General features: G+C 33.9%; 1 protein-coding gene across 1 annotated transcript in view; it reads left to right on the forward strand.

Annotated features, from left to right (window-relative positions):
* The first annotated feature begins 10238 nt into the window (after positions 1-10238).
* b3glcta (beta 3-glucosyltransferase a) overlaps positions 10239-13642 on the forward strand; it is a 116810-nt gene continuing 113406 nt past the window's right edge. Inside the window, exon 1 of the mRNA XM_030151905.1 lies at positions 10239-10482. Coding sequence (XP_030007765.1) covers positions 10419-10482 — 64 coding nt within the window. The 5' untranslated portion in view covers positions 10239-10418. The remainder of the gene's footprint in view (positions 10483-13642) is intronic.

The raw sequence follows: 13642 nt of genomic DNA on the forward strand, positions 1-13642 counted from the left end.
TAGATAGATTTACTTTATTAATCCCCAAAGGGAAATTCAAAATACGGTCACCGCTCCACAGAAACAGTCATACCACATCAATAATAATAAATAAATAAATGCAGAGTGTAAATAGTTAAAAAAAAAAAAAAGTAAACAAAGAACCATACAACATGGTCAAACAAAATTTTTCAGTGCTCGAAAAGGAGTGGGAATAAGTATAACTTATAGACTCCCACCCCTTTTTACAAACTGATAATTAAATTAATTCTGCTTCCTTTGCTTTAACACACTTTTTTCTATATATTTTTACAATAACACAAAACATCCATACAAACCATTCACATACATTTTTAAAGTCAACTGACACACAGTTTTGCATAACCAACCTTTTTTAATATAAACTATGATATTTATATGTATTGATTGCACCATAAAAAATAGTGTCAGTTTAACTCTTAGAGAGCTGAATTTAACTCTGCTTCAGATAACATTTGGTCCCACTTAAAATTAGAGTAAAATGTACTCTATGGCCAGTGTCAAATTTTCAGAGTTAATTCTACTCAATTGTCAAAATTAATAATAAAATGTATAAAAATATTTAACACTGGGATGTTTTCACACTGTTAGAATAATAAGATTAAACTTTATAGAGTTATTTTTTCCTCTAAATTTGGTTGTTAATATTGATTAATTTAATTTTGAAACAATGTAGAAAAGCAGTTGGGGGTTATGAGATGACTTTCAAATTTTCTTGAAGTGGTTCTTTGAGTTGTAATGAATATATAATTATTACACTCACAAGTTGAAATCTTTGCTCTACAGGGTTTCAATCATTCAAGGACATGCTTTAACTTTGCAAGAGCAATGACCTTCCTACTTGGGATGCAGAAATGGTATCACAGTTACAATCACGTAAGGTATTTTTCTGCCTACAGGTTTGACTAATGGTGTCACATTAATAAAAAAAAAAAAAAAACAACAAAAAGGCCAATAAACGTAAAACAGACACATTAACCTAAATGAACATTAACACAAAACCCTCCTTGAAACCCTGCACATGAAATACAACACAATGAATAAAATGTCCAGTACCCACAATGCAATGTGGCAGACTGGCGCTAATCATCACCCTGTAGAGTTAAATTTTACACTGCATCTGTGCAGAACTTTACACTGACTTTTAACTCTACTGTTAGAGCTCATTTACTTTCCATAGAGGTATAAATACTCTATCGAGGTTAAAATAGCTTGACTCTGAAATATTGACACTGCATTTTTTTTTTTTTTTTTATTGTGTATGTAGATGTTCATCAACGCTCAGATTAAAGTTGAGCTTTATGACATCCAAAACAGAGAAAAAAGATTGTTTTTTCTGCAAAATATTGTTAACTGAACATAAAGTAAGTGTCCTCTACCACTTTTATTTATCAAACTCTGTGGGTTTTACTGGTGAATCAATGTTATAGAAGATTAACCTTTCTTAAGTGATCTTAAGTCATCTATTATATTATTATCCTCTGTATTTAGCTTTTTTTTTTCAATGAAATTCAGGTATTTTCCTGTATTTAATTTACTGATCGTGAAGATGTTCATTAAAGCTCAGATTAAAGTCAATTATCATAATATCAGAAACAGAGAAAAATGAAGAAAACGTGACTTCTTCTGCTAAATCTATCATTAATTCAACATACACCACATATACTATTTTGCATTTTTTACTGTAAATCATGTACTTTCCAATATCTAATTTCCTATATTTGATTTAGATGCTCATGACAATGCTGATTAAATTCAAAGGTTGTTATAGCAAAACAAAGAAAACTGAAGAAATAGTAACTTTTTTCACAAAGATATTAATAACTGAACATAAACCCATTGTCTCCATCCACTGTCATTGATCCAACTCCATGGGTTTTACTGGTGAATCAATGTTGTAGAAGATGACGGTGTTTCCGTTGTAACTACGGAGCCTCTGAATGTCCAAATGGGTCATATCTAATGACCATGAAAAGATGACCAACTGTATTTTACACTAATTATTTACATGTATTGATATGATTAGTGGATCAACAGGTATGAAACAGTTTAGATCAGTAGATGGGTGCTTGTATGAAACTAGGTTCATTTTGGTATCTGGCACTTTTCCAGCTTTTTTAGATCTAATAATAAAAGAGAAAATTAGGCATATTTCCCCCAAGGATGTACCTAATGATGACCTCAGATAAATGCAAAAAAAAATGTATACTTTTGCTCTGAGCCATCCCAAAATTAATGAATTTTTAATAAAATATTGGGGCCAAAAATAGGACCAAAATAGGGACATGAAAAACTACCCAGGTGTATCTTGAAAACATGACTTGAAATGGTCTTCTATACCACTATAAATAAAGACACTGTGTTAAATTTGTCGATCCTAGTGGTTTTTCTAAGCCAGACATGTGGGTTTTTCATGAATCAGCAGTCTCATTCCAGGTTTCATGTGTAACCCATCGTGTCCACTCATGTTACACACAGAACCTGCCCATTTAAACGCATATAAATCTTGAGTGATTTTGCAACAGCGGTCATTTTTGTGAAACACTTTGCCTTGCATAATTAGTCCTATTCCCAAAATGTACCTATGAGAGAATAATAAGATATTGTTATATCTGTAGACATGTTATTTTCATGTCTTTTTTACTGTGTTACACACGGATTTTTCTATAAAAATAATATAAAATTGTGTTTTATCTGAAAAATCCAACTTCCAAAAAAACCCAAAACCATCCAAATGGGTCATATCTGCTGACCATGAAAAGATGAAAAACTGCATTTTACACCAATTATTTACATGTACTCATAGGATTAGTCTATCAGTAGTTATTAAACATTTTCTATCAGTGAATGATTTCGGTCGCCGGTGGAGCTTGAAATCTGCTAATTACAGTGACAGTTCAATATTTTTAGACATGAGCAAGTCTCTAAAACTGCAGAGCCGAGGCTTTCGTAAAACCAAATATGTCTGTGCTTCAGTGGCAGCGGGCTGCAGATGCACAGCAAGTCACGAACCAGAAAATTTGACTGTGTCTCTGCAAAACCAAGTAACCGTCACTGTCCACAAAAATGCTCTTTCATTTACTGTCACTGGAGGAAAATCCAGGGTGACAACGTCTGGGGTTTTCTTGTTTCGAACTCAGCCAGAGACTCATTGATAGTCACAAATCTGGACTGATGTGTCAGAGTGCATCTGAATGAAAGCTGCCTTTGTGTGCTGTTGGAAATGATGTTCCCATAAACCACCAACATAAAACGCTTCTTAAAACAAAGGGGAAATAAAAACATGAAACAGCATGAATACAAATAAGAGCGCTGTGTTTCCGATTCATTTTCAGTCGTGCGAAAGAAAAATCACGCCACAGTTTGAAACTCATAACTTCGAGTCCCCCTTTTATTCAGGATCATTACATTTTCATTTTCATTACCCTTCATTTACAACACCCATTTTCTTTGAATAATGTATCTCTTCACTGATCAAATCTGGGATGAGAAGAAATTTACACTCTCTGATTCTTCCTATTACAACTGTAGCAGAAAAAAAGTAATGACTTTTAATCTAAATTTTCTTCCTGCTGTGTTTTTTGAAAGAATGTTTTTTCAGATATATTTGAATATATTTGAGGGTTCATTATATCAGATGAGAACACTGACGCTCTCACATTATTCAGAGGACAATACGATGCATTTATGCAACCAGGAGCTAAAAGACTCACTGTTCTGCATTTGGACAAAAACACCAGGACGTATCACAGCTCCAGCCTGTAGGACGTGTGGATTTGAGATAGTATCATGATTAAAATGCTCCCATCAGTATCACATGAAATATCAAACTGGTATTTCTTTTCAGTTTAACCCATAAAGACCAAAACATCATGATCTAAACCAGGGGCGTCAAACTCATTTTAGTTCAGGGGCCACATTCAGCTAAATTTGATCTGAAGTGTGCCTGACCAGTAAAACAATAATATATAAATAACGTCAACACCAAACTTTTCTCTATGTTTAAGAGCGAAAAAAGTAAATTTACATTAGGAAAAGGTTTACGTCTACAAACTATCCTTTCAAACAATGTGAATAACATGAACAAACTGAAAAAATAAGTGTGAAATTAACAATATTATGCTTCAGTTTACCATTTACACATGTACATTGTAACTTACAGATCACAGTGGATCTACAAACACACAAAACATTTAATAACAGGCAGAATATTGTTAAAATTGTACTTACTTCTCTTACGATATTTCAGGTTGTTCATATTTGTTCAGGTTACTCACATTTTTTGTGAAATTATTCTTTGTTTTTGTGTAAATACATGAAAATATTTACATTTACAAAGAGAAAAATTTGGAGTTGTCGTTATTTATATGTTATTATGATAGTATTTTACCGATTTGACCCACTTGAGACTGAATTGTTCTGAATGTGGAACCTGAACTTAAAGGATTGTTAATATCTTCGGTGTAATTTTTGCATTTCTCAAATTCATCCCAAGGGCCAAACTGGACCCTTTGGCGGGCCAGATTTGACCCCCGAGCCGCATGTTTGACACCTGTGATCTAAACTGTTTAATGCCTGTTGATCCATTCATTCTATCAATACATGTAAATAATTGGTGTAAAATACAGTTTGTCATCTTTTCATGGTCATCAGATGTGACCCATTTGGATGTTCAGAGGCGCCATAGTTACCATGGAAACACTGTCATCTTCTACAACATTGATTCACCAGTAAAACCCATGGAGTTGGATCAATGACAGTGGATGGACACATTGGGTTTATGTTCAGGTAATGATATCGTTGCTGAAAAATTTACCATTTCAACAGTTTTCTTTGTTTTGATATAACAACCTTTGAATGTAATCAGCATTTTTATGAACATCTAAATTAAATATAGGAAATTAGATATAGGAAATCACATGATTTACAGTGAAAAATGCAAAATAGTATATGTGGTATATGTTATATTAATGATAGATTTAGCAGAAAAAGTCACATTTTCTTCATTTTTCTCTGTTTCTGATATTATGACAATTGACTTTAATCTGAGCTTTAATAAACGTCTTCATGGTCAGTAAATGAAATATAGAAAAATACCTGATTTTCTTTGAAAAAATGCTAAATACAGAGGATAATATTATAAATCACTTAAGAAAGGTTAAACACAGAAAAAAATGTATTTGAGAACTGACACAAAAGTAGCCCTGGGTCTTTATGGGTTAAAGTCGTATTTTTCTCCCTTTGTGAGAACTGAAGGAGCCAGAACGATCAATTATGGTGAAAAATTTAAAGATATTCTCATAAATGTATAAAGTTATCAATAAACACCTACATAACCAGGCTTCTCAGATGCTCAGTGACCTCGTGGATCAATAGTGTTCAGTGAGTGCTTTTATGTAAATCCTCATTTGGACAAACTTCTTTCTGAGTTTGTTGAATCAATATGTGGACATTTTTACCAGAACACAAACTGGATCCTGAGTGGAAATGTTTTAACTGAATTTGAAACAGTCAAGTTGACTCGAATCACTCATTCTTTCCTGTTTAATTGCATTTTATTGTAATTTAGTTTGTATGATGTGCTGTGATTGTGGATGTATTTTGTGCAATCTTTATGTTATTGTACTTTAAAGGTATAGATAAGCAAATTATCTTATCTTATCTTATTTAAATTAAGACTGAAGGATTTTGGGTCAACATATCATCAGATAATCTATAACGTAAAAGAGGGGGGAAAATAAACAGTACTATACCATCACTTGTCGGTGGATATTCCTACAATTTCTTGCACTGAAGGAACATCTATAACAACAAAAAAATGAATAGTTTTAGATTAGCATATCGTTATTTGATTTTGATTCCAAACCGCTTTTTTAGTTTTTGGTTCCAAAATGAAAAACAAATTCACGGTATTTTTATTTTTTTTCAACTAAAAAAAAAAATCACAGATTTAACCATGATAACCTGATTTTTTTTATAGAGTACATGACACTGCTGTGAAAGTCAACACAAAAGATGAGGATGAAATAAAACTGTTTATTACAATAAAGTATAATCACATTTTCATCATTATTGTTCTGTAGCCCATCCCCTGTCAGTAACAAACACCTGAATTCATTGTGTTCCAATACTTTTTTTTTTATATACAGTGTAAGCCCATGTGTATTGACATGCCCTGCAAACCCACGCAGGTGTTTTAATTACAGTGGATAATTATAGGCAGAGAAAACTATGAAATATTACAGAATGTCACACAGTCCCCAGAAGTAGTCTAAGCAGCCAGAATAACTGAGAACACACCTGTGAGGGTGTGTGCACCAGGGCTTTAATAATGAATACAGATACCTAAATAATGCAATAGACTCATGATGACTAACCTTTCCCTTCATAAACACTGAGATTGGTTTCAAAAAGGTGAGGAACAGCAAAAAAGTTGGATTAAAGTTGGTTAAAACTGTTCTCCACTCTACTACATCTAGTTAGAAAATGATGTTTTCCTCTTTTGTGGTCGTCTTTGTGGTATTCTAGTGGAAAATTCAAGGAAAGGCACATTTATACAGAGACAACCTTTCACACACTTACTTTACATAAATAACAGGATGTATTTAACTCTAAAACTCCTTGAATTACTTTTGCGTCGACCTCCAAATTCTTTTTTCCTCTACATTTAGCTTTTTCATTTAACCTTTAATTCACTGATTCTGTAGATGTTCATAAAAACGCAGCGTAAACTCAGAGCTTATTATATGAAAATAGAGAAAAATCAAGCAAAGGCAACTTTTTCAGTAAAATATAGAATTAACTGAAGTACAAATGAGTATCTACAGTCATTGTCATATGCCAAGGTACATCTGTTTTAATGTTACATCAATGATGCAGGAGACGACAGTGTTTCCATGTTCACTTAACTCTTTAAAACCTGATGTGCCATCGCTGACACATTCTATGCATATGGAGTTTGGATGGCTGGGACTCTTTCACTGTTTGTGCAATTGGAAAAATTCCAACGATTTCTGAAACCTGTGATGTTGCGCTTTATAGGTTTTATTGGGTCATCACCTGAATTTCACACATGCCTGTACCAGAAGCTGGAGAAGAAGCCATTTTAGCTGTATTATAACATGCAGTACTTTGTAAATGATTGCGAGATTTTGAAAGATCTGGAAAAATGGGCAAAACGGACTCACTCACAGCATATTTTCTAACGTTTTAGTCCAGGGGTGTCAAACTCATTTTAGTTCAGGTGCCACATTCAGCTAAATTTGATCTGAAGTGGGCCGAACCAGTGAAATAATAACATAATAATATATAAATAATGTCAACTCCTAAATTTTCTCTATGTTTTAGAGCGAAAAAAGTTAATTTACATTATGAGCAGGTTTACATCTACAAGCTATCCTTTCAAAAGATGTGAATAACATGAACAAACTGAAAAAAATAAGTGTAGCTTTAACAATATTATGTCTCAGTTTATCATTTACACATGTACATTATAACTTACAGATCACAGTGGGTCTACAAACACTTAAAACATTTAATAACAGGCAGAATATTGTTAAAATTGTGCTTGCTTCTCTTAAGACTTTCAGGTTATTCGCATTTTTTGCAAAATTATACTTTGTTTTAGTGTAAATACACGAACATATTCGCATTTACAAAGACAAACATTTGGAGTTGTCATTTTTTATATGTTATTATGATAGTATTTGACTGGTCCTGCCCACTTCAGATTGAACTGGTCTGAAAGTGGAACCTGAACTAAAAGGATTGTTAATATCTTAGTGTAATTTTTGCATTTCACAAATTCATCCCGAGGGTCGGACTGGACCCTTTGGTGGGCCAGATTTGGCCCCTGGGCCGCATGTTTGACACCTGTGTTTGAGTCAGTCAAAACAAGAAAAAAAGTCCAGGTGGCCCAATTTAGACTTAGGGTTTAAAGGGTTAATGTCCAAATGGATCACATCTGATGATGACGAAAAGCTGAGAATCTGAATTTTACCTGAATTATTTCAATGTATTGATAGGATTAGTAGCTCAACAGTCATTTAATGTATTAGATCATATGCTTTTGGTCCCTGGCAACTGTTCAAGATTTTGAAATTAGAATGATCAAAAATACAAATGGAAGAAACTACAGGGGAAAAAAATGAAATAACTGTATAAAACCCATATTAAGATGATTAAAATAATATACAGTCCTCCAGACTAACAGTGCATAACAATAAGAATTTACAAGGATTTATGGTGACCTTAGAAAAAACTGTGTCAATATTAGAGGTCATAAACTGGCACACAGAGTGTATATAAATATAAAAAGAAGAGACTACGGGTCACACAAAACAATAACATAAAAGAATAAAATAACTGTTTAAAATCTATATTGAAATGATTAAATATAGTCCTAAAGACCTATAAAAACTTGTTACAGTGACATAAGAAAAGAATGAATTCTTGGGCACATGGAAAGATAAATGTTTTCAACCTGAATAAAACAAGAAAAAGTAAGAATCGAATTGAATATTTGTCACATGACATTGACAAAGACAATGACAGTGAAATGGGAATAATGACAGGCCTTGATTGTGCAAAAAACAGGTGTAAATAAAATAATAAAAAAAAAAGATTTCTATCTGAAATATAAATAATAGTAAGAATATCAATAGAAAGAAAAGAATCCAATATACAATATACAATGTACAAGAAAACAATATACATCGCCAAGTCAAAATTAAAACTTTTACTGTATTTGAATATGCGTCTTAGCGTATTATATATATTATAAATATATTATATAAATAAATAAATAAACAAATAAATAAAACTTGCATTTTCTTGAGCCCCTTTTTTTCTTTCTGTTCCTTTTTTGTTTGTTTGTGAAGCGTCTTTGAGTGTCCAAAAAAAATGCTATATAAGTGTGATGTAGTATTATTGTTGTTATTATTATTATCATTAGTAGTATTATTATTAGTATTATTATTAATAATAATAAATATAAGATAGAAGGTGACATAAAACAATAATAGAAAAGAGTAAAATAATTATATAAAATGTATATTAAAATGATTAAATATACATAGTCTTAAAGACTCGACTTACATACCAATAAAAATGCTGTAAGTCTTACAGTGCCACAAGAAAACAATATACATTACCCAGTCAAAGCTAAAACTTTTACTGTATTTGAATGTGTGTCTTAGTGTATTATATATATTATTAATAAAACCTGAACATCAAAAGAAACTTATCACATATTCTGTGTGATGCCATTTCACACCATTTTATTAAATATGAAAACAAATTATTTCTTGTTCTTAAAAAAAAAAACATTTAATGAACAAACAAAATACAACAAACAACAAAATAGTAGATGAGTATCCAGAGGATCATGTAAAATATGACAAACGGTAGTTCAACAAAGTTCACATTTAGCAACAAGCAACATCATTAATCCACAGCAAGTCAAAGATTGACCAAATGGTCCAGATCAGTGTCCTCAGTACTGGGTGTGTCCTCCCTGAGCCCTAACACAGGCTGTGCACCTTCTGACCATTTGGTCAATCTTTGACTTGCTGTGGATTAATAATGTTGCTTGTTGCTAAATGTGAACTTGGTTGAACTATGCTTTGTCATGTTTTACATTATCCTCTGGATACTCATCCACTGTTTTGTTGTTTGTTGTATTTTGTTTGTTAATGAAATGTTTTTTAAGAACAAGAAATGATTTGTTTTCATATTTAATAAAATGGTGTGAAACGGCATCACATAGAATATGTGATAAGTTTCTTTTGATGTTCAGTTTATTATATAAATAGAAGATAGACGTTCGAAGGTGAGATAAAACAATAATAGAAAAGAATAAAATAATTGTATAAAATGTATATTAAAACAATTAAATATACATTGCCCTAAAGACTAACATACCAATAAAAATAATTCAAGTCTTATACTGTCACAAGAAAACAGTATCAATTATAGAATTTATTCATAGAAACAAAGATAAATGTTTTCAACCTGGAAAATATCAAATCTAATCTCCTCTGATAATGACTTCCAGTTGTTTCGTGCGTAGAAGTTGAGCGGTGCGTCTGTGTGTGCACAAACAGACAGGGGTTTCAGTAGTTTCAGTCGTGTCCGTGAACGCAGCAGCACTCTGCCTGTGCTGTTCATGTGTCAGCTGAGCTCATGAACTCCTGTGGCCAGCAGAGCGCGTCCCTGCGCCTTTTACGGAAAGTGGGGATGCCACCTACCACGGCACACTCACTCCCCGTTTTCCGTCAAACTGTGAAAAGGAAAAGCCCTGTTGTGTGTGTATGTGTGTGTGTGTTTGTGTATATAGTGACTGAAGCCCATGCTCTGTAGCTCTCTCCGGCTCCACCACCAGCCCACAGGACTCTTCCAGGATGCTGTCGAACAGTCCTCGCGTCGGGCGCAAAGTAGCAGGATGTTTGATTTTCTTCTCCTTCTGTAAGTACTCACTTCTACTTTCCAAATGCTCATGTCAGGAGCAGACACACAGCTGACAGGGACGAGGAACGACACCACTTTACATATTTGGTGTTTGGAAAGGGTGCGTTCAGTGTTTCCACCGACAAGGCTTTGGGTTGTTTTCTTTTTTTTTTCCTCCTTTCTTTTTTTCCTTTTTTTTTTTTTTTTTTTTTTTTTTATTTGCACAACTGTTTCCCAAGTGCGGAACCATGATCCGCCTCAACTTCCTGAGGAGTTCAAAGACAATCTGCACATCCCGGCTGCCATGTGGCTTCAAACGCACTCTTAAGTTTCCAGTAGGAGTTGACAGGAAGAGGTTAAAGCTCATTTGTTTTCTTGGGAATCGCTGCGTTTCTGCACAAATCTGATCCCAGTCGCGATAAGCAGGCGACGGTTGCACAAGTGAGAGTCCAGCCCGGGGATGAATGCGCCTATTGGGTGGGGGGGTTAGACTGTACAGTAAGACCCCCAGTAAGAAGTCAGTGTGGATCTGTGTGGATGGAAATGATATCTGTAGAAAAAAAACATGCACGGATTTATTTCCTTCTTCTATTTATAAGAAGAAGAACAGGAGTCATGATGTATTTTTTTTTCCAATTTGTTGCAGGCTCGTGTTCATTTGTAAATCAATTAGGCTTAATTGTGGATCCAATTAGTTGAATGGGAAATAAAAGAGTATCTTCACGCTTTAGGTTCTGCTCCAGCTGGACCCTCGAAACCCACTAATGTGTCCTGTGGGTGGGTGCAGCACACAGTGTGACTTCAGTTGTTTGGGAGAATTGCAGTGGGTGACCAGTATTACATGGGATCAGTGTACCGTGTGGATGTCCCCCTTGAACAGAATGATATAAATGATGTGAAGAGGACAGTCTGCCTGCCTTAGTGACACTACAGATTTAGGAGAAAGGGGATGTGGAAAAATTCTGAAGAGTAGGATCTGTAAAGACTGCAAAAAGTGATAAATAGTGTGTTTTTAACCTGTTTTGTTGATTCATTTTAATTTGTAAATGATGGAATAATCAGCATTGCTTATCATTACTGTCATTATTATTGCAGTTGTTCTACCCAGATCTTTTTATACTTAGAATTTATAGTGTTTAGTGTTTGTTTTTATGTTATATTTCTGTGTACTCATGTTTGCTGTGATATTATATTGTTATTTAATGTGTGTCATGCTGCTGCTGGGGTAAATAAAGTACCTATGCACGTCACAAATAATGCAATGTGGCTTTTAACGTAAATCAAGGTTCTGCTTAGTGTTGTGGTAAATTTTATAGTCTTATCTCACTTGTATTATGGAATTATTTAAGTGGAAAATTGATCTGAAATTGTGCACAGGAGCAAAAACACATCTACAGCAGCTATCCGAGCTCGCTCAAATGCCAGAAATACAGTGCATTCCGAGCAATATGGGGTGTCAGGGTCACTGCTGCAGTTCACATTTTCCTTCTGCACGAGTGAAACCTCTATTCGTGTGTTTGGCAATGAGTCAAGCGATTTTTAGGTGGGCATCGGGCTCCGACAAGGCTGCCTGTCTGCCCTCCCGGTATGTAATATTAATGGGCCTAACATCAAGGCAGAGCCGAGGTCTGGAGAGCATCCAGTTTGGTGACATTAGGGTGCCACCTCTGCTGTTTTTCAATGTTGTTGTCCGTGAGACGTCAACAAACTGTCAGTTCTGATGTGCGTCGGAGCAGTTTGCAGTTGAGTGCAACAACGGCACCAAGTTTGAGGCTAAAACACTGTGAGTCCACATCTGATATCGTCATTTTTCTTAACTCCACGGAGTCTGCGGTTGAATGCAGATATGGGGATAGAACTATGATGCAAATGTTAATGCAGGAGGTTGACTGACAGTGGATTTTTAAAGGCTGTAGCAGAGAAAAGCTGAGAGTGGATTAATCAGACAATGCAACACTGGAAAAAAATCTAAATCTTACCAAGTGTATTTTTGTCATTTCTAGTCAAAATGTCTCATCACACTTAAAATAAGACATTATCACTTAAGAGTAACTTTTCAGTGAGATATAAGAACTAATTTTTAGACCATAGATCTTGAATATCTTTTTTTTTTTTTTTAGCTTAATTCAAGATTTTATTTGCTTAATTCCAGCAAAAGTGGAAATTGTCTGGGTAAGATTTCTTGAAATAAGATTTTCAAGATCTATTGTCTAAAAATAAGTTCTTATATCTCACTGAAAAGTTACTCTTTAAGTGATTATGTCTTATTTTAAGTGTGATGAGACATTTTGACTAGAAATGAGAAAATACACTTGGTAAGATTTAGATTTTTGCAGTGAATATAATCAAAATGAGCTATATTTGACTTAATTAGAACCAGACAACTGTCAGCTAGCAGAGCAGCGTTGTACAAAATTCAGAATTGAATTGCGAATGACCTCTAAATTCCAATTGAACTCTTGAATTTGAGTTGAGATTGCAAACAGGACATGGAATTGCAATTCAAATCGTAGGAAGTAGAATTGGAATTCCATGAAATTCAAAGAAAGTCGTGATACATATATTTAACGAAGAAGCTTTATAGTGTGATTACAGCTGAATTCCATACAGATATTATTGTATGGACTTGGACACAATACTTTATAACTGTAAATAGGTCTCTTTTTTTATTTTTACCACAGATTAACATTAAAAGCATACGCTATAAAACAGATCATTAAAGTTGTAATAACTTTCAAATTGTGGAAAATGACAGGACAACACTTCTTTTCCCAGAATACTTTGCTGTATCCAAGTCTTCAAAATGGTTGTCCAAACATTTAGGACATTTTGTTTGGAGTACACTTGAGTGACATAATCTATTTTAGGGCCAGAGGTGGTTTGTACTTTTGATTTTTGTAATTACAGCAATATGCAAAATGATAACACACGTAAAAGCACTGTACTTACATATAAATATCTGCCCATACCTGCTTCCTCTGCGCCTGTTGAGAGGATATTTAATGTAGGAGGCAAGATATTCAGACCAGAGCGATGCTGCATCAGTAGTTGCTTTTCCATTGACCCTCAAATTGTGTGAATATAACTTGCGCATAAAAATTTGCCTAATGGAAAAACGACAATTTTGCTAAAACTCTAATTTTTTGATGGAAAGTTTTTGCACTGGCTAGAGATAGTT

This window comes from Sphaeramia orbicularis, chromosome 13 (assembly GCF_902148855.1).
Source record: "Sphaeramia orbicularis chromosome 13, fSphaOr1.1, whole genome shotgun sequence".
Lineage (NCBI taxonomy): Eukaryota > Metazoa > Chordata > Actinopteri > Kurtiformes > Apogonidae > Sphaeramia > Sphaeramia orbicularis.